This window comes from Rhinatrema bivittatum, chromosome 7 (genome assembly GCF_901001135.1).
Source record: "Rhinatrema bivittatum chromosome 7, aRhiBiv1.1, whole genome shotgun sequence".
Taxonomy (NCBI): domain Eukaryota; kingdom Metazoa; phylum Chordata; class Amphibia; order Gymnophiona; family Rhinatrematidae; genus Rhinatrema; species Rhinatrema bivittatum.
Window position 1 is genome coordinate 224,445,880 of NC_042621.1, and position 20,196 is coordinate 224,466,075.

Below are 20,196 nucleotides of genomic sequence, written 5' to 3' on the forward strand. Positions count from 1 at the left end.
TATCCACATGTTGTTTTTTAATTTATTAGAATTCTTTTTAGGTATAAATAATGTACGACTTTTCAAACCACTACCTTTCATACTTATTTCTAAAAGGTGACTGGATGTGTGCAGCGCTGTACAGATGTTCCTAAGAGCAACAGCATGAATATTCCCCATCACTCCCCCCCCCCCCCCCCCCCCCCCCACTGACTAGATAAGGAGGATTCTCCATCAGCTTCGCTCCATGAAACTCTTTTTCCATAAATTCCAACAGTGCTGGCTGAAAAAGAGACACTGACACAGTTTCAAACACCAGACTTGAAGTTTATCCTCTGGATGAGCTAGCCAGCCACTATATACATAGATGTGGAAGACTTATTACATAAGTAACCACTGAATATATCAGAATTTCCTGGGCCTCACAGCTGGGTAACTTCATTCATTAAGGGAACATACTTGCATGCCTTGCTAACAGCATTGCTATCGTATATGCCTTTGGACCCAACATGACTGCAAAACCAAACTCTCAACCTCCTTTCATAAGAACATAAGAACATAAGAAAATGCCATACTGGGTCAGACCAAGGGTCCATCAAGCCCAGCATCCTGTTTCCAACAGTGGCCAATCCAGGCCATAAGAACCTGGCAAGTACCCAAAAACTAAGTCTATTCCATGTAACCATTGCTAGTGGCAGTGGCTATTCTCTAAGTGAACTTAATAGCAGGTAATGGACTTCTCCTCCAAGAACTTATCCAATCCTTTTTTAAACACAGCTATACTTACTGCACAAACCACATTCTCTGGCAACAAATTCCAGAGTTTAATTGTGCGTTGAGTAAAAAAGAACTTTCTCCGATTAGTTTTAAATGTGCCCCATGCTAACTTCATGGAGTGTCCCCTAGTCTTTCTACTATCCGAAAGAGTAAATAACCGATTCACATCTACCCGTTCTAGACCTCTCATGATTTTAAACACCTCTATCATATCCCCCCTCAGTCGTCTCTTCTCCAAGCTGAAAAGTCCTAACCTCTTTAGTCTTTCCTCATAGGGGAGTTGTTCCATTCCCCTTATCATTTTGGTAGCCCTTCTCTGTACCTTCTCCATCGCAATTATATCTTTTTTGAGATGCGGCGACCAGAATTGTACACAGTATTCAAGGTGCGGTCTCACCATGGAGCGATACAGAGGCATTATGACATTTTCCGTTTTATTCACCATTCCTTTTCTAATAATTCCCAACATTCTGTTTGCTTTTTTGACTGCCGCAGCACACTGAACCGACGATTTCAATGTGTTATCCACTATGACACCTAGATCTCTTTCTTGGGTTGTAGCACCTAATATGGAACCCAACATCGTGTAATTATAGCATGGGTTATTTTTCCCTATCTGCATCACCTTGCACTTATCCACATTAAATTTCATCTGCCATTTGGATGCCCAATTTTCCAGTCTCTCAAGGTCTTCCTGCAATTTATCACAATCTGCTTGTGATTTAACTACTCTGAACAATTTTGTGTCATCTGCAAATTTGATTATCTCACTCGTCGTATTTCTTTCCAGATCATTTATAAATATATAAAATATCTCTTCAAACCAAACCCTGTGTAAAGGAATGAGATTTACACTTCGGTATACCGATACCAAATTTGACATCCAAAAGGGACCCAATGCAACTCACGTTTACAAGGCTGCTCATGCTTCCCTGGTCTTCGACCTTTCTCAAAACTTTCCACAGCACCTTTCCCCGGTGCAGGCTCCCTGGGGCGCTGCACTCTAAGGGACCCCCTGGGCACTCCATCTTCCGAGAATTCTCTATGCCTGATCATCCGGCCTCCTGTCTCAGGAGGAGGAATGGCCTCTCCTTTCCTTCACCTCCTGGTCAGTTTCTTGGGAGGAGATAAAAAAACCACTCCTGCCTCTCCATGGCCATGGGCCTCTTCCCATTTGGGAGGGTTCTCGGGTCCCCCAGCCGATCACATATCTGGAGGTCCCTGTTGCCCTTCTTTAGCTCGAAAGGGTAGGAACCAAAAGGGTAAAAAAAACCTGCCAAAGGTTCCCACCTTTATAGATCACCCAAAAATAAAAGCCCAAATGTTTAAGGAAACATACACACTATCTTCCCCAAAGCGCATTATCAGATTACACTACAGTGCTCGCAGAACTAAAATGCCATCCAGTGGGCTTTTAGTGGTACTGTAGTATAAAACAACCAAACATTTCCCAAGCATATTCAGTTCTAGTGGTGTGCAGTGACATTTATAGCAGGGGATTCAGTCTCACTCCCTCAGTCCCCTTTCCCTTCTCACATGCACTGCCTGTCTGCCTTTCCTTCCCCACAGTCTACTGCTGTCTCACTTCCTCCCGCCCCCCCTCCCCCCCCCCCCCCAGATTGAAAAGACACATGGAACCCATATGGCATTGAAGATATTGTTAATGAGGAGTGGAGACGATGAGCGGTATACAGTAATAGGTACAGACCACAGTAGTAGGTAGTATAGCGCTGGTTACGTTCAGGGAACCTTGTCTTAAAGAGCTCAATCAAAGAAACTTAACAAAGAATTGATTTTAGCATATTCATTGTTTATTCACAGTTGCTTGAAGAGAACAGATTTTTGGTCCCTCAACACGGACCGTGTTTCGCAACATGGACACAGCCGTCATGAATTTGCCTTTGTTTGGAACCACTCGCTAGCGTCCCCAGTACTTTGCATTTAATCTGGAAAATAATTATCTTCAGGAGACGCTGCTGCACTCCATATTAACTGTTATAAGCTCATCTGATTCCTCTGCAGGGCTCCTCTACTTATTCAAAACCCTACATAACTGGCCTTACCGCTCATCCTTTGGGCTCCTATCTCTCCCGACGCAGCCCATGTGGTGAAACACAGTTCGTGTCGAGGGACCAAAAATCTGTCCTCTTCAAGCAACTGTGAATAAACAATGAATATGTTAAAATTAATTCTTTGTCAAGTTTCTTCGATTGAGCTCTGTAAGACAAGGTTCCATGAACGTAACCAGCGCTATACTACCTACTACTGTGGATTGGGGATATTGTAACATGTAACGAGTGTGGGCTTGGCCCTCAGAAAGCCATGAATTCAAACAAAAACTAAAAACCTGGCTTTTCTTACAAGCATACATTTAACCCGCTCTTTAAACCCCCACTCCCCCCCACAGGTTGCCAATATCCGTAAACGATGTAATTATCTATGGTTTTTGTTTTTTTTTTGTATATAGCTTACCCCAACTCCCGTTAAATATAGAGCCAATCCAAAACCTGCAAGCTTCTAATATTTGGTAAACTTTTGTTATTTATGTGTCATGTATATAGTTTCACCCCTTGTTCCTCCCCCCTGTAGCTACAACTCACTGTTTAATTCCATTGTTTTCTCCGTAAAGCATATTTTGCTATTATGTTTTAATGTAAACCGATGTGATGTATCTAACGAATGTCGGTATAGTAAAAACGTTAAATAAATAAATATAAATAAATGAATAAACTGCAATATAGTAAACTTCCTATCCCCAAAACAGCCCTAACTGCCAGCACTCAAACTACAATCTTGCTTATGAAAAGCAACACTGCAAATATTACATGAGGCTTTAAAACACCAATATACCTATTTAGAAAGCAAAACAAGCCAGCTGCCTAAAATACCTGTAAAATTAAAAAAAAAATACATGCATCTAAAAATATTGTACAAAAGCTTTTAAAACTACATATGTCCCTTAATATGTCAGATCAAGGACATTCACATCTAAAGGCTGTATTGTCTCAGTAACTCACGTACAGTATATCTGGATAATACTTACTAGAGATGTGAATCGTGTCCTCGATCGTCTTAACGATCGATTTCGGCTGGGAGGGGGAGGGAATCGTATTGTTGCCGTTTGGGTGTGTAAAGTATCGTGAAAATCGTTAAAATCGTGAGCCGGCACACTAAAACCCTCTAAAACCCACCCCCGACCCTTTAAATTAAATCCCCCACCCTCCCAAACCCCCCCCCCCCAAATGCTTTAAATTACCCTGGGGTCTAGCGGCGGTCCGTAGCTAAATTGGGGGAAGGGGGAGGGCAGGAAAACCGGCACACTAAAACCCACCCCCGACCCTTTAAATTAAATCCCCCCCCCCCCCCAAATGCCTTAAATTACCCTGGGGTGGAGCGGCGGTCCGAAACGGCCTCCTGCTATTGAATCGTGTCGTCTTCAGCCGGCGCCATTTTGCAAAATGGCCGCCGCAAAATGGCGGCGGCCATAGACCAACACGATTCGACTGCTGGAGGTCGTTCCGGACCCCCGCTGGACTTTTGGCAAGTCTTGTGGGGGTCAGGAGGCCCCCCAAGCTGGCCAAAAGTTCCTGGGGGTCCAGCGGGGGTCCGTGAGCGATTTCCTGCCGCGAATCGTTTTCCATACGGATAATGGCGCCGGCCATACGCGTATGGCCGGCGCCATTTTCTGTACGGAAAATGGCGCCGGCAGGAGATCGACTGCAGGAGGTCGTTCACCCTCGTTCACCCTCGTTGAACCCTCGCTGAACGACCTCCTGCATGGCGCCGGCCATACGGAAAACGATTCGCGGCAGGAAATCGCTCACGGACCCCCGCTGGACCCCCAGGAACTTTTGGCCAGCTTGGGGGGGCCTCCTGACCCCCACAAGACTTGCCAAAAGTCCAGCGGGGGTCCGGAACGACCTCCAGCAGTCGAATCGTGTTGGTCTATGGCCGCCGCCATTTTGCAAAATGGCGCCGGCTGAAGACGATGCGATTCAATAGCAGGAGGCCGTTTCGGACCGCCGCTCTACCCCAGGGTAATTTAAGGCATTTGGGGGGTTTCGGGAGGGTGGGGGATTTAATTTAAAGGGTCGGGGTGGGTTTTAGTGTGCCGGTTTTCCTGCCCTCCCCCTTCCCCCGATTTAGCTACGGACCGCCGCTAGACCCCAGGGTAATTTAAGGCATTTGGGGGGGGGTTCGGGAGGGTGGGGGATTTAATTTAAAGGGTCGGGGGTGGGTTTTAGGGGGTTTTAATGTGCCGGTTTTCCTGCCCTCCTCCTTCCCCCGATTTACGATTTTTTGACGATAAATCGGGGGAATTGGTATTGTATCGTGGCCCTAACGGTTTTTGACGATTTAAAATATATCGGACGATATTTTAAATCGTCAAAAAACGATTCACATCCCTAATACTTACATAGCTCCAATAAAAGCTATCACAGCCTGCCAAGAATACAGTTTACCCCAAGAGACAAATCTGCCATTTCAACACAACACTAACTCCCAGGACTCAACAGCAACAACCCTACACAGGAAAGAGCAGCACTGCAAATATTACATCAAGCCCTAGAAGACCAATATACCACCTATTGAAAAAAGAACAAGACTGTTATAGACCCTAGAAACCATAAACTAGCAGAATCCCCTCACCTCGATCACACATACAGAACACAGACCCTTACCAAGGCAAAATAAGAGACCAACAAAGAAACATAAAACATCAGTTATAAAAATAAAACCATACTAATAAAAAGAATAAATATTTAAAATGTGATGAATAGAACATCCATTAATTAAAACCTTATAAAAATGTTTATAAAACTTCCCAAAATAGCAATATAATATTTCAAAACAGCAAATATATATCAAATACATTCAATAATGAAACTAATAAGGATTTTAAAAATCTCCCTCTCTTCAAACCTGGGATGTTTTGCTTTCCAGCCACTCTGAGATTGTTGTAGATTAGGGATTGAGAGCTGTCCAAACTTTATCCTCATACACACACACACACAAGGTTTTCACTCCGCAGTGGGGAGCAAATCTTTGTTCATTTAGAATTTTAGTAGGGAAACAAGTCTTTGAAGGAAAAGGGTTACCTTACCTACATTTGGAATTAAATTAATGCTAAGTTTTGTTGGTTAAAAGTAGTAGGTACATAATTCATAATTATAGGCAGAAGGAAAAAATTGTGAAAGTACTTACATTGTTTTTAACATGGTGTATAACTTCTGGACTTGGTGCCATGAAGATGACTCCCTAGAACAACCTTCTCATTTCTCATTTTCAAAAACTGCATTTTTTTTTATAGTTATCCTGCTGTCATCTGCTCCCCCTGGTGATGTGATAATTGATGTGGAAGATACAAAGCCATTACTAGCCAAACAGGTAATCTTCATTAGTCTCTTGCTTTCTGTAATTTTCATAACTGTGGCAGGCATGGCACTCAACAAGGCCACCCCCTTCACTTGTACAAAAACACACAAACACAACACAGCCCCATGTTGGACATTAATGACCTCAGCCTTTTATTAGATACCTGACAATGAAATCTAATTTGGGTGCTTGCGTCTGTCCATGGCCATTGATCCACATGGTGGTGCTGTTGGACCCACTTTGCAACTGTCGCCCAATGACCTTCGAGGCTCGCCTCAGGTCCAGTGGTGCCTTCTCAAATCCAAGATGTTGCGAGACTTGACCGACCAGGTAGATAATCACATAACTAGCTTACCAGGGTTTCCCTTCTCCAAGGCCCACCCCAGCTGTGGCAGACCCTTCCTGAATCTGATATCACAAAAGGCCCAACTGGTAAAAATAACTGCACACAGCAAATCTGCTGGCCTTCCCTCCTGTTATCAGCTAAATTGACATACTGGCTGTTTTTCTGGCCCAACTTCTGGGCTAGCTAGCTGACTCATTCCTGGGTTATCTACACCATGTTTCAAGGCCACAACCCAAGTCATGCCTTCTTGCTTGAGCCTTACAGCCGCTCCCTTAAACTGATTCCCCCCCCCCCCCCCCCCCATCAGAGCTAAGCATGAGTGACTACCATGAAAGAGGTAAAAACTTGATTGGCAAAACACATTAGCATTGCTAGTCATGGTGAGGGAGACTATAGGAAACTCCCTTAGACTACCTTAAAGGACCAGACACAGCAGTCTCACCCAGTCCTCCTTAAGATTCAGACCCACAGGGAATACTGGGTGTGAAAGGAGGAGCCCCTCACCAGAGTTTAATAACTCAGGGCCTGGAAGGATTAAACAGGCCTCGGAGAGCAGACGGAGACCCACTCTACACTAAGACCTGATACTTTTAAGGATGGTAAGTGACATGAAGTTTAAGACCTGCTATGTTTAAAGATTGTGAGTTACCTGAAGTTAAGGTGAGCTAAACTGTGTCTGGTTTGTTCACTGTAAATAAATTGTACAAAAGGGAAACCATCAGAGCCTGCCTCCTTATTCTTTCTGGCTGTTTCCAAGCTGCTATCACCCAAATTACTACATATGGTAGTAGAAGTGGGATTCCTTACCTAAGCGGGAAGCATAGGCAAGAGCCCACAACTTTAGCTGGGGAAAGAAAAAACACAGCAGTTTTGTGGGGTTTTTTTTTCTTTTTTCCTGGGGCCTCCTAGTTCCACTCACCTTCTCTTTGTATAAGAGACCAAGGGGGCTAGCCCTACCTGCACAGTCAGGGTTCAGGTTGTGAGTCAGGGCCAGATAGGCCAGTAGTGTGTTTTGGGTTTTTTTTAATTCCTCCTCTATTCTCTGGAGAGTGACCCAGATTGGAGGCAACTCGGATGGAAGCAGAGAAGATTGAGCAAGTGATTCAGGTCCTTGCTACAGGGCATCAGAAATTACAGAATGTCCTGCAAATGCAAATTTATCAGCAGTAGGCATTGCGAGAGCAGATGATGCAACAGCATACAATGCTAACCCAGATAGCACAAGCTGTGCAAACCGCTCAAACAGGCCAGCTCCTGTGTCATAGATTTTAAAATAACACCAGGAGAAGACCCCAATTAGTTTCTTTCAAAACTTTGACCGCACAGCACAACTGGCAGGCTGGCCAAAGGACAGGTGGGCTACTTATCTGGGGAATCTACTCACTGGGCTTAGTCAAGATGCCTTCCAAACTGCCAGTCCAGAAGGGAGGACCATATACCGGGAAGTCAAAGCCGCCATTCTGGAATGAGCGTGACTTATCACCAGAAGCCTACTGAGAGCGGTTTCAGCGGGGAGTTCTTCAGGCTGGTGAATAGCGCAGGAACCTGTTCCACAGAATCAAGGATGTCCCTTGGAAGTTTTGCTGTACCTGGAAGGAAAGACCAGGGTGGAGGTAGCCAAAGCAGTTCTGCTGGAATAGTTCCTAGACAGCTTAGCATGATCTGTATGGCAATGGGTCTGCCGTCACCCAAACCTTATGGTGGAAAAGGTGTTGGAAATAGCAGAAACCTTTTTTCAGGCCCAGACTATGCCTAAATCACTACGAGTCCCAGAGAAGCCACTCAAACAGTGTAAAGGATGCTGGAGTCCTAAGAGCCAGATGCCCTGACAACCAGTAGCATAGCTTTGACCGGACTTTCACTTCAACCACAAGCATCTGCCATAGCACAATTTTTTCAACTGTGGAGAAAGGGACCATTTTCCTCCTTATTTTGTGATATTAGGAGACCTACTTTACTGAGTCACAAAGGGAAGTGTGGAGAGGGAATTGATAGAAGAACTCCTAGATCCAAAACCATATCACCAGAAGGTCATGCAACTAGCCCATAGCCATCTTTTAGGGGGTCACCTGGAGGAAGAAAAGATCTGTTAGAAAATATTGGCATAATTCTATTGGCTGAGCTTACATAATCAAGTCTAGTTGTATTACCAGTCCTGCCCTACCTGCCAATTCACAAAGCCATCTGGCGTATGGGCAGCACTGATCATCCCCATGCCTATAATCAAAGCACCATTTGAAAGGATGGAGATGGATTTTGTGGGGCCACTTGAGAGATCTACTCGAGGAAATAAGTACATTCTTGTCATTCTGGACAATGCCACAAGATATCTGGCGAAGGTGCCACTACAAAATATAAAGACTCCAGTGACGATCGCCCTAATGGAGGATTTTTCTCGACTTGGGCTACCGAAGGAGAACTTGATGGATCATGAAACCTTGTTTGTGTCCAAGGTAATGAAACAGCTCTGCACCTTGCTCAAGGTAAAAACATTGCATACCTCAATTTTTTACCCACAGACTGATGGCCTTGTTGAGCACTTCAATCAGACGCTTAAACAAATGTTGAGGAAATTTGTAGATCAAGATGGCAAAAATTGGGATGCATTACTACCCTATGTGCTATTCACTATCTGCGAAGTGCCACAGAGCTTGATGGAGTTTCCCCTTTTGAGTTGCTGTGTGGGAGGAGACCAAGAGGAAACTTGGACATAACCCACGAGATTTGGGTAGACAAAAGGACCCCCGGCAAACCCTTGTTGACTATGTTCTCAGAGTGCAGGATTACCTAAAAAGGCTGGAGAGGCGACCCACCTATGTCTAGAGAAGGCTCAGGGCTACCCAAGCCAGAGGTTACAATCACCCCATGGTCCAAAGAGTATTCCAGCTGGGAACTGTGTCCTTGTCCTCCTCCCATCTTCAGAAAGCATGTTGTTAGTATTGGCAAGGACCCTATGATGTTTTGGAGAAATCAGGGCCCATGGATTACAAAATAGCCCAGCCAAATAAACAAAAGAAAACTCAAATCTACCATGTCAATCTCCTGAACGACTGTGGAATAGTGCATAAAGGAGAGTTTGACCCAGCGGTTGTACCTGAAGTGGACTGGGCCCAAGTTCCTTTTGGAGAGCAACTGTTCAATGCACAGACAGCTGACTTAAAGCAGCTCTTAGAATAAAACAAAGAGATCTTCTCGAACCTGCTCAGTTGTACCCACCTGGTGCAGCATGATCACATTATACCTCCTAGATTTGTGGTATGGCAACTATCTTATTGGATTCCTGAGGCCAGGCACTGTGTCAACGCACCGTGTCACTGAGACCGAAGTAAAGGATATGCTCCAGCTTGGGGTTATAGAGTATAACAATGATTGGTCCTCATTCATAGTGTTGCTGGTGAGGCCAGATGGGAGCATAAGGTTCTGTATTGACTTTAAAAACATCAATATGGTCTCAAAATTTGATGCGTACCCAATGGCCATGAGTGGATGAACTGATTGAATATCTGGGATCTATCCAGTTCATCTTTACCTTGGATCTTAGAAAAGGTTATTGGCAGGTACCTCTCATGGCAACGTCAAAGAAGACTGTGTTCTCAATGCTAGGGGGGCTTTTTCAGTTTACTGTCCTCCCGTTTGGACTCCATGGTACCCTTGCAACGTTTCAATGCTTGGTTGACCGTCTGCCCACATTATAAGTACATAACAGCCTACTTGGAAGACATTGTGGTGTACAACCCAGATTGGAAGACATGTAAGCCAACTCTAGGCTGTGCTAACCAGTCTGAGGCAAGTAGGACTAATGGCTAACCCCAAGAAATGCTTGCTGGGAAGGCAAGAAGTCCAATATCTTGATTACACACTGGGGAAGGGTAAAGTCCATCTGCAGACCAGGAAGATTGAGGCGATCACCTGGGTGCCAGTCCCATAAACAAAAGCGAAAATGAGAACATTCCTAGGACTTATGGGGTACTTCAGAAGGTTTATCTCCAATTACTCGGAAAAGGTGAAGTCTCTCACAAGATTGCTGTTGAAGAAAGCACCAGAGAAGGATCATGGTTAACTGAAGCAGAGGCAGCTTTTCGGGCTCTGAAAGAAGCAATATGCTCCAAACCGGTCCTGATAAGTTCAGACTTCACTGAACCCTTCTCAGTGCAGTCCGATGCCTCAGAAGTAGGCTTGGGAGCAGTCTTAGTTCAAGAGAAGGATGGCCAAGAACATCCTGTGGCTTATATTAGCCAGAAGCTGATGCTATGTGAGAGGCATTACTTAACAGTTAAGAAGGAGGCCTTGGCAATCAAATGGGCCTTAGAGGCCTTGAACTATTACCTGCTAGAATGGTAGTTCGCACTTGAAACAGACCATCAACTGTTCCTGTGGTTGAATAGAAAGAAGGAATATAATGCATGGGTGATGAGATGGTTCCTGGCCCTATAGCCCTTCAACCATCAAATACAACATAGGGCAGGCAGGGAAAACAGCACTGCAGATTTCCTGACGAGAGGTGTCCCTAATACAGGTAGGTGGTCATCCTGACCTGGCTGAGCTGAGGGGGGAGCGTATGTGAGAGAGTCTAGAGGAAACTCCCTCAGAATACCTTAAGGGACCAGGCACAGCTATCTCGCCTGGTCCTCCTCGAGATTCAGACTAGCAGGGAATCCTGGGTGAAAGGAGGAACCTCTCACTAGAGTTTAAGAACTCAGGGCCTGGAAGGGTTAAACAGACCCCAGGGAGCAAAGACCCACTCTATGCTAAGACCTGCTACATTTAAGGTTTGTGAGTGGCATTAAATTTAAGACTTGCTGTGTTTAAAGATTGAGTTATCTGAAGTTAAGGTGAGCTGCACTGTTTGTTTTGGGTTTGTTCATTGTAAATAAATTGCAGAAAAGGAAACAGCCAGAATCTGTCTCCTTGTTCTTTCTGGCTGTTTCCAAATTGATAGCACCCAAATTACCACAGCCATTAGCAATTGCAGGGGCAGTATAGGAAGGAAATAATTCCAGACCTGGGGCGAAGACCTGCAAAAGAGGAGGGGATGTGGTTGCTGGCCAACTTTTGTAATCCCTCCCCAGTTCTTCCCCCTCCCCCGATGCTGACTTGCTTCCAATCTGGGCAGCTTGCATCATCATTATCAGCGTGCCCCATGATGAATCAATCATAGGAGCTGGGCACCAAGGAATGACGGACCATGCACTGGTTGCCCAACCATATGGCCATACTCCTAGGTATGACACACATTGGATACTCTGTTTTAGACTCTGGGACAAAGGATGACTGGGTGAATTCCAGGCAGCCCTTTCAGTCAGGGTTCTGGTTCTCAGTTATTGGCACCACACACTCTGGCATGGGAACCCTCGCTTTAACTGGGGCGTGTGCTACCTGATATGACTGCCCCCTTCACTCATACAGAGATGCACAATACCTATAACAAATACAGCACAGCCCTTATTTGATATTTAATGGCTACAGCCTTTTATGAGATATCTGACAAAGTAATCTAATTTAGATGTTCAGGCCTGCTTATGGCTTACTCTTGATCCCCATGAGAGGTGCCTTTAGGCCAAATTTATGACCTAGGCCCACCTCTGCCCTAGTCTCAAAGTTGAAATGTTGTAGACAGTGTTTTGGAGATACCATCTGGAGGCCAGTAGCCCCCAAAGAAATTCTTGGACATGGCTGTAAGTCATAAGGGAAGTGACCTGGCCCAAGCAGACTGCTCAGTCAGATTGCTTCAACTCATTTTATCATTCAGTAAACATGACTAGTAGAGCTCCAAAGACTATATGGGAGAAGGGTACTCGCAACCAAGTGACTTACAACAGAGTTCAGTACATGCCACAGTAAGAGCAGCTGATTGTGTGTGAGTAGCCAATGGGAATGGTCAGACCAGGGCCAATCCATCATGACCTGTTTGACCCTGGGCCTCTTCTAGATATACTAAGTGCATAACATATTGCTGGAAAGACCCGGATGTCTCGACTGCAAGCTATGGTGTATCCCCTGAATCTAGTAGCACATGAGCACCACTCCAGCCACAGTCCACAAAAAATGCAGGAAATCTGTTTCAACCCTGATAGCGGTGCTCTGGGTTGAGAGGTTGGGGGATTGATGTCTCCAAATTACCACACATTTGTTGGAGGTCACTTGCAATGAGAGAGGGTCAGCAGTCAAATTGGTTGAATTAAGTACCTGTCTCATGCATGCCATGCCATTACTGCATGTGCAGCAGAATACAAACAGTTGCACAAAATCCAGCATGGCTGATGTATTGCATGGAACAGGCAAGGATAATTCAAGGAAAGCCATGATCCAAGTGACCCCCATGCCATTTTGATGCACAGAGCACCCCTAAAATAAAAATGAAACCCATGCCCCCTGATGAGTCTGAGTACAGCTCAAGAGCATCTTTGTCACCCATTCCAGTGGCAATTGTACCCCACTTCATTTGCCTCTGAAATAAAACTCCTCCTCCCCATTCTCCCCCCAGATTTCTTAGTGTAGCTAATGGCAAGATCAACCTAAAGTACCCCATGGACCTCTTGCAATTTATAGTCATTAAGAAGTGGACTGCCACCACATGACACACAAAGGGGTGGAACAAAAGTTCATATTCAGCGGCACATCCCCTCCCAATGGACTGAAAGTTGGCCAAGCAGTGGACGATAATCACAATTCAGAACATGTAGTAGCAAACACACAAAACAGGCCCACTGGCATGTACCTGCTGCAGCAAAAGACTCCTTCAAATTGGGGGATGGCAGAGGAGTGAAATTGAATCAACAGGAAAAGTGATAATTGTAATGTGGACTGGCCACTTTTGGAGAACGTATACTAGACTCATTGGACCTAGGTTTGACTCTGTATGGCATTCCATGTCCTCTTATGTTCACCTGATCACATATTCAAAAGGGGAACAGTGGAAGGAGACAAACTGCACTGTGTATTACCCAGTCCTAACATCATGCAGGAAGTGCATAGCAATCATTGTAGAAAGTCATGTCTCCCTGTATGAGATGCAAAAGCAGTATTAAGTATGCTCCAGATAAAGGCAGCTTCACCGTGTAATCAATGTGTGTGAAATAATCTGTATTGCTTGCTTGTTTTCAAATAAATACACCATTCTGTCCCACCAGTCTAAGGGTGCCGGAAAGTGAAATTCAAACATATCTCAAGTGACAAGGGATTGAGCATTGGAACACAGGAGTGGAGGAGTAGCCTAGTGCAGTGTTTCCCAACCCTCTTCTGGAAGCACACATAACTAGTCAGGCTTTCATCCATAATGAATATGCATGAGAGATTTGCATACACTCATTCAACTGCCCTTCTTCCAATGTAATATATGCCATCACCTGCCAGCAACGTCCCATCTGAGGTCTACATAGGACAAACAGGTCAATCCCTAAGGAAAACAATAAATGGACATAAATCTGATATTAGAAATGGCAACATTCAGAAACCAGTAAGTGAATATTTCAACCTTGCAGGATGCTCTCTATCTGACCTTAAAGTTGCCATACTCCTGAAAAGGAACTTCAAAGAAACACTCCAACTTGAAACTGCTGAATTGCAATTCATCAAAAAACTTAACATCATCACCCTAGGTCTCACAAAAGACGATGGTTTCATGGCACACTACAACTATCTATGAACTTTACTGTTCTGGGAATCATTCCGTCTTTTCACATTTATCTCAGTTGTCGGTAGTCTTGATTATAATGCTATTATCATTTCGTTTTCACACCTGCCTGCCTATTCAGTGCCTTCTATTTGTTCTGTATCTCCGCCCCCTCCCATCCCCATATATTTTACCCACTACTTTGCTTCACTTCATGCATCTGATGAAGAGGATTCTGTCCTCGAAAGCTCATGCCTCAATAAATTGGTTAGTCTGTAAGGTGCCACCTCCCTCATGCCATGCTCTGAAGGTCTGCCTGAATAGCAAAGGGAATATTGGAAAGAAGACTGTTATGCAAAGAGAGAGTTCAAGAAGTACCAAAATCATCAACCAGGGAGGATGTTGAAAGATTGTGCAGATATGAAACTGGGATAGGAAGGAGAATGGCAAGTGACGTGAAACTTTTCCCATGAGGGACATCACAGACAGTTTTGGAGTTTCACCAGAAATGTTCAGCCTTCATGAAGGGTTGTCTGTTATGGATAATGACCTTTTGCTATCATGCATCACCTAGATAGGATTTTAGAGGATGCTGTGGAGGAGCCGGCTGTCGAGGTACACGTGAGCACCAATAACATAGGAAAATGTGGGAGGGAGGTTCTGCAAGCCAAATTTAGGGTCATAGGTAGAAAGCTGAAATTTAGAACCTCCAGGATGGCATTCTCTGAAATGCTTTCTGTTCCACGTGCAGGTCCCCAGAGGCAGGCAGAGCTCCGGAGTCTCAATGCATGGATGAGATGATGGGTGCAAGGAAGAGGGATTCAGTTTTGTAAGGAACTGGGGAACCTTTTGGGAAAGGGGGAGTCTTTTCCGAAGGGATGGACTCCACCTTAACCTTTAAAAAGGAGGAGGAGCAGCTTTTAAACCAGAACAAAGGGGAAAACTGACAGTTGCTCAGCAGTGCATGGTTCGGAGGGCGGAATCTTCAAAGGATATTAATGAAGCATTAGAGTTAGGGCATCCCAACAGAGTGGTTCCAATAATAAGGAAAGTAGTCCAAGTGCTTTTAATTAAAAACTCATCTTAACTAAAAGATTTCAATTTATCTCTGTTAACTTAAAGCAGATTGTAAATACAAACAAAATACACACTTTGAAGTGTTTGTATGCTAATGCCAGAAGTCTTAAGAAGTAAGATGGGAGAATTAGAGTGTATAGCAATGAATGATGATGTAGACTTAATTGTCTCAGAGACATGGTGGAAAGAGGATAACCAATGGGATAGTGCTATACCAGGGGACAAATTATATCGCAATGACAGAGAGAAGCATCTTGGTGGTGGGGTGACGCTTTATGTCTGGGATGGCATAGAGTCCTACAGGATAAAGATCCTGCAAGAGATTAAATGCACAATCGAATCTTAATGGGTAGAAATCTCTTGTGTGTTGGGGAACAGTATAGTGATAGGAGTATACTACCATCCACCTGGCCAAAATGGTGAGACGGACAGTGAAATGCTAAGAGAAACTAAGGAAGCTAACCAAACTGGTAGTGCAGTAATAATGGGAGATGTCAATTATCCCAATACTGACTGGGGGAAAATCAGGGCATGCTAGAGAAATAAAGTTCCTGGATGGAATAAAAGACATTTTATGGAGCAATTGGTTCAGGAACCGAAGAGAGAGGGAGCAATTTTAGATCTAATTCTCAGTGGAGCACAGGATTTGGTGAGAGAGGTAATGGTGGTGGGGCCATTTGGCAATAGTGATCATGATCTGATCACATTTGAATTAATGACTGGAAGAAGGACAGTAAGTAAATCCACGGCTCAAGCGCTAAACCTTCAAAAGAGAAGCTTTAATAAAATGAGTTAGTTTCAGACGGCCGCGTGGGTCCAGGCGGCCGGCGGGATCTGGGGGGCCGGTGGTCGCGTGTTAAATCTAGGCCGCGGGCGGGTGGGCGCCTGTTCCGGGCGGTGGGGGGGGGGGGCGGGTGGACGCGCGTTAGTTTCAGACGGCCACGTGGGTCCAGGCGGCCGGCGGCGGCGGGAGCCGGGTGGTCGCGTGTTAAATCTAGGCCGCAGGCGGGTGGGCGCCTGTTCCAGGCAGCGGCGGCGGGGGGACACGCGTTAGTTCGAGACGGCCGGCGGGCGGCGGGTGGTCGCGTGTTAAATCTAGGCCGGGTCCGCACAGGCGCGCATTCATTCATCCAGGCGGAGGAGCCGGTGGCGAAAGCAGCCGGCTCCTCCGCCTGGATGAATGAATTCATTCACTGCCGGTGGGGGCTGCCTCTCCGGCAGCCCCCACCGGCAGTGAATGAATGAATGTGCGCCTGTGCGACCCCTGCGATTCGGCGCTCAAGGCAGTCACATGCCGTGACGTCACGCTTTGAGCGCCGAATCGCAGGGGTCGGCAGTGAATGAATGCGCGCCTGTGCGGACCCGGCCTAGATTTAACACGCGACCACCCGCCGCCCGCCGGCCGTCTCGAACTAACGCGTGTCCCCCCGCCGCCGCTGCCTGGAACAGGCGCCCACCCGCCCGCGGCCTAGATTTAACACGCGACCACCCGGCTCCCGCCGCCGCCGGCCGCCTGGAACCACGCGGCCCTCCGACAGGTATTTAAAAATTTTTATTTTTTCTTCTGACAGGTTTTATGTGTCCCACATCATTACATTTTCTCGATCATCTCTGTATCGCTTTTTTTTTAAATTGTGTTTTATTGTTTTTGAGTATCTTAAGCGGTGTCGATGGATTTGTTACTAGACTCACAGTCCTAACTCCTACTAGGGGGAGGCGGTAAACTAAGACGTTACGGCCGCGGCAAAACAGTGCGTTACTAATGAGAGAACCTGAGTGCCCGTTACGGTATCGGAGTGGAATAGCTAATTCCTTCATTATACAGCTAATTCGTTCATTTACATGCCGGGTGCGGGAAGGGTTACGCGTCTGTTTTAAGAAGCGCTACGGACGCGCAAAACTGGAGACTGTATCGCTGGTTTGCCTTACGCGTCCGAATTGTGCGCAGCGAGCTCGTTACAGACGAGAAATCTTCAACTGAACTTTACTGTATCGAGCTGTAAGAAAGGTGGAAGGAAGGCAAAACGATTACTGGCAAGTTAAAAAGGTGAGGTGAAAGAGGCTATTTTAACCAAAAGGTCTTCATTCAAAAACTGGAAGAAGGATCCATCAGAAGAAAATAGGATAAAGCATAAGCATTGGCAAGTTAAATGTAAGACATTGATAACACAGGCTGAGAGAGAATTTAAAAAGAAGTTGGCCATAGAAGCAAAAACTCACAATAAAATCTTAAAAAAAAAATCCAAAGCAGAAAGCCTGTGAGGGAGTTGGTTGGACCATTGGATGATCAAGGTGTTAAAGGGGCACTTAGAGAAGATAAGGCCATCGTGGAAAGATTAAACAATTTCTTTGCTGCAGTGTTTACTGAAGAGGATGTTGGAGTGAGACCCATTCCGGAGAAGGTTTTCATGGGTGGTGATTCAGATCAACTGAACCAAATCACAGTGAACCTGGAAGATGTGGTAGGCCTGATTGACAAAGTGAAGAATAGTAAATCACTGAACCAGATGGTATACATCCCAGGGTTTGGAAAGAACTAAAAAATGAAATTTCAGACCTATTTCAATTAATTTGTAACCTATCATTAAAATCATCCAATGTACCTGAAGACTGCAAGATGACCAGTGTAACCCCTATATTTAAAAAGGGATCCATGGGTATTCCTGGAAACTATAGACTGGTGAACCTGACTTCAGTGCTGGGAAAAATCGTGGAAACTGTTGTAAAGAATTTAGATAGATAGAAAGATATGGTTTGATGGGACACAGCCAACATAGATTTACCCAAGGAAAATCTTGCCTCACAAATCTCCTGCATTTTTTTGAAGGGATTAATAAATATGTGGACAAAGGAGAAGCGGTAAATGTGGTGTATTTGGATTTTCAGAAGGTATTCAACAAAGTCCCGCAAGAAAGGCTTCTAAGAAAACTAAAAAGTCATGGGATAGAAGGCAATGTTCTTTTGTGATTTGCAAACTGGTTAAAAGACAGGAAACAGAGAGTAGGATTAAATGATCTGTTTTCACTGTAGAAAAAGGTAAACAGTGGAGTGCCTCAGGGATCTGTACTTGGACCGATGCTTTTTAATATATTTATAAATGATCTGGAAAGGGGTACGATGAGTGAGGTGATCAGATTTGCAGATGACACAAAATTATACAGAGTAGTTAAATGTCAAGCGGATTGTGATGAATTGCAGGAGGACCTTGCGAGACTGGAAGATTGGACTTCCAAATGGAAGATGAAATTTAACATGGACAAGTGCAAAGTGATGCATATAGGGAAAAATAACCCTTGCTGTAGTTACACAATATTAGATTCTATCTTAGAAGTTACCACCCAGGAAAGAGATCTAGGTGTCATAGTGGATAATACATTGAAATCATCAACTCAGTCTGCTGTAGCGATCAAAAAAGCAAATAGAATGTTAGGAATTATTAGGAAGGGAATGGAAAATAAAACATAGGATGTTATAATGCCTCTGTATAGCTCCATGGTGAGACCGCTCCTTGAATACCGTGTGCAATTCTGGTCACCGTATCTCAAAAAGGATATAGCTGCACTGGTGAAAGTGCAGAGAAGGGCAACCAAAATAAAGGTCATGGAATGGCTACCCTATGAGGAAATGCTAAAGAAGTTAGGGCTGTTCAGTTTGGAGAAGAGATGACTGAGGGGGGGATATGATAGAGATATACAAAATCATGAAAGGACTTGAAGAAGTTAATGTAAATCGGTTATTTACTCTCTCAGATAATAGAAGTATTAGGGAGCACTCCATGAAGTTAGCAAGTAGCTCATTTAAAACAAATTGAAGAACATTCTTTTTCATTCAGTGCATAGTTAAGCTCTGGAATTCGTTGCCATGGATGTGGTTACAGCAGTTAGTGTAACTGGGTTCAAAGAAGGTTTAGATAGGTTCCTAGAGGAAAAATCCATAAACTGCTATTATGGTAATTATTAAGCAATAATAGCTTGTGATTTTTCTAATGTTTGTGTACTTGCCAGGTACTTGTGACTTGGATTGGCCACTGTTGGAAACAGGATACTGAGCTAACCCAGTATGGCATTAGGGATGTGCAGCCAAAAAGTTTTCATTGTATTCGTGATTCGGATTCGTCGGGGCGCAAATGCGTTACATTCGGCTGTATGGCGCCCCGATGCGTTAATATGGCGAGTTAAATTCGTGTCCCGGCTAAAATTAAAATTGACGACAACCCCCCACCCTCCTGACCCTGCCAAGACTTACCAAAACTCCCTGGTGGTCCAGCGGGGAATCCAGAAGCCATCCCTGCATTCTCACACCCTCATTTGCTGGTTTCATCACGGCGCCGATAACCTGTGTCACAGGGGCTACCAGTGCCATTGGTCAGCCCCTGTCACATGGTCACCGGCACCATCTTGTGCTCCTACCATGTGACAGGGGCTGACCAATGGCACCGGTAGCCCCTGTGATATAGTATGGGCAAAGGCTATCTGCGCCATTTTGAGTCCTGGCATCGGACGGCCGGCGTGCAGGAGGTCGCTCTGGGACCCACAGGGACTTTTGGCCAGCTTGGGGGGGCCTCCTGACCCCCACAAGACTTGCCAAAAGTCCAGCGGGGGTCCGGGATACTCAAAATGGCCAATACTCAAAATGGCGCAGATCGCCTTTGCCCTCACTATGTCACACATAGTGAGGGCAAAGGCGATCGGCACCATTTGGAGACGCGATCACTTTGCGTCTCACATATGACACTGTCACACATAGTGAGGGCAAAGGCGATCGGCGCCATTTTGAGTATTGGCATTGGACAGCCGGCGTGCAGGAGGTCGCTTCCAGACCCCCGCTGGACTTTTGGCAAGTCTTGTGGGGGTCAGGAGGCCCCCCCAAGCTGGCCAAAAGTCCCTGTGGGTCCAACGGGGGTCCCGGAGCGACCTCCTGCATGCCGGCCGTCCGATGCCAGGACTCAAAATGGCGGCGATAGCCTTTGCCCTTACTATGTCACAGGAGCTACCGATGCCATTGGTCAGCCCCTGTCACATGGTAGGAG

The 20,196-nt window shown here is 45.3% G+C and overlaps 1 protein-coding gene across 1 annotated transcript in view; it reads left to right on the forward strand.

The window, feature by feature from the left end:
• Positions 1-20,196, forward strand: part of MYOF (myoferlin) — a 386,224-nt gene that overhangs the window by 282,753 nt on the left and 83,275 nt on the right. Inside the window, 1 exon segment of the mRNA XM_029609901.1 lies at positions 6,068-6,144. Within this exon segment, the coding sequence (XP_029465761.1) occupies positions 6,068-6,144 (77 nt within the window).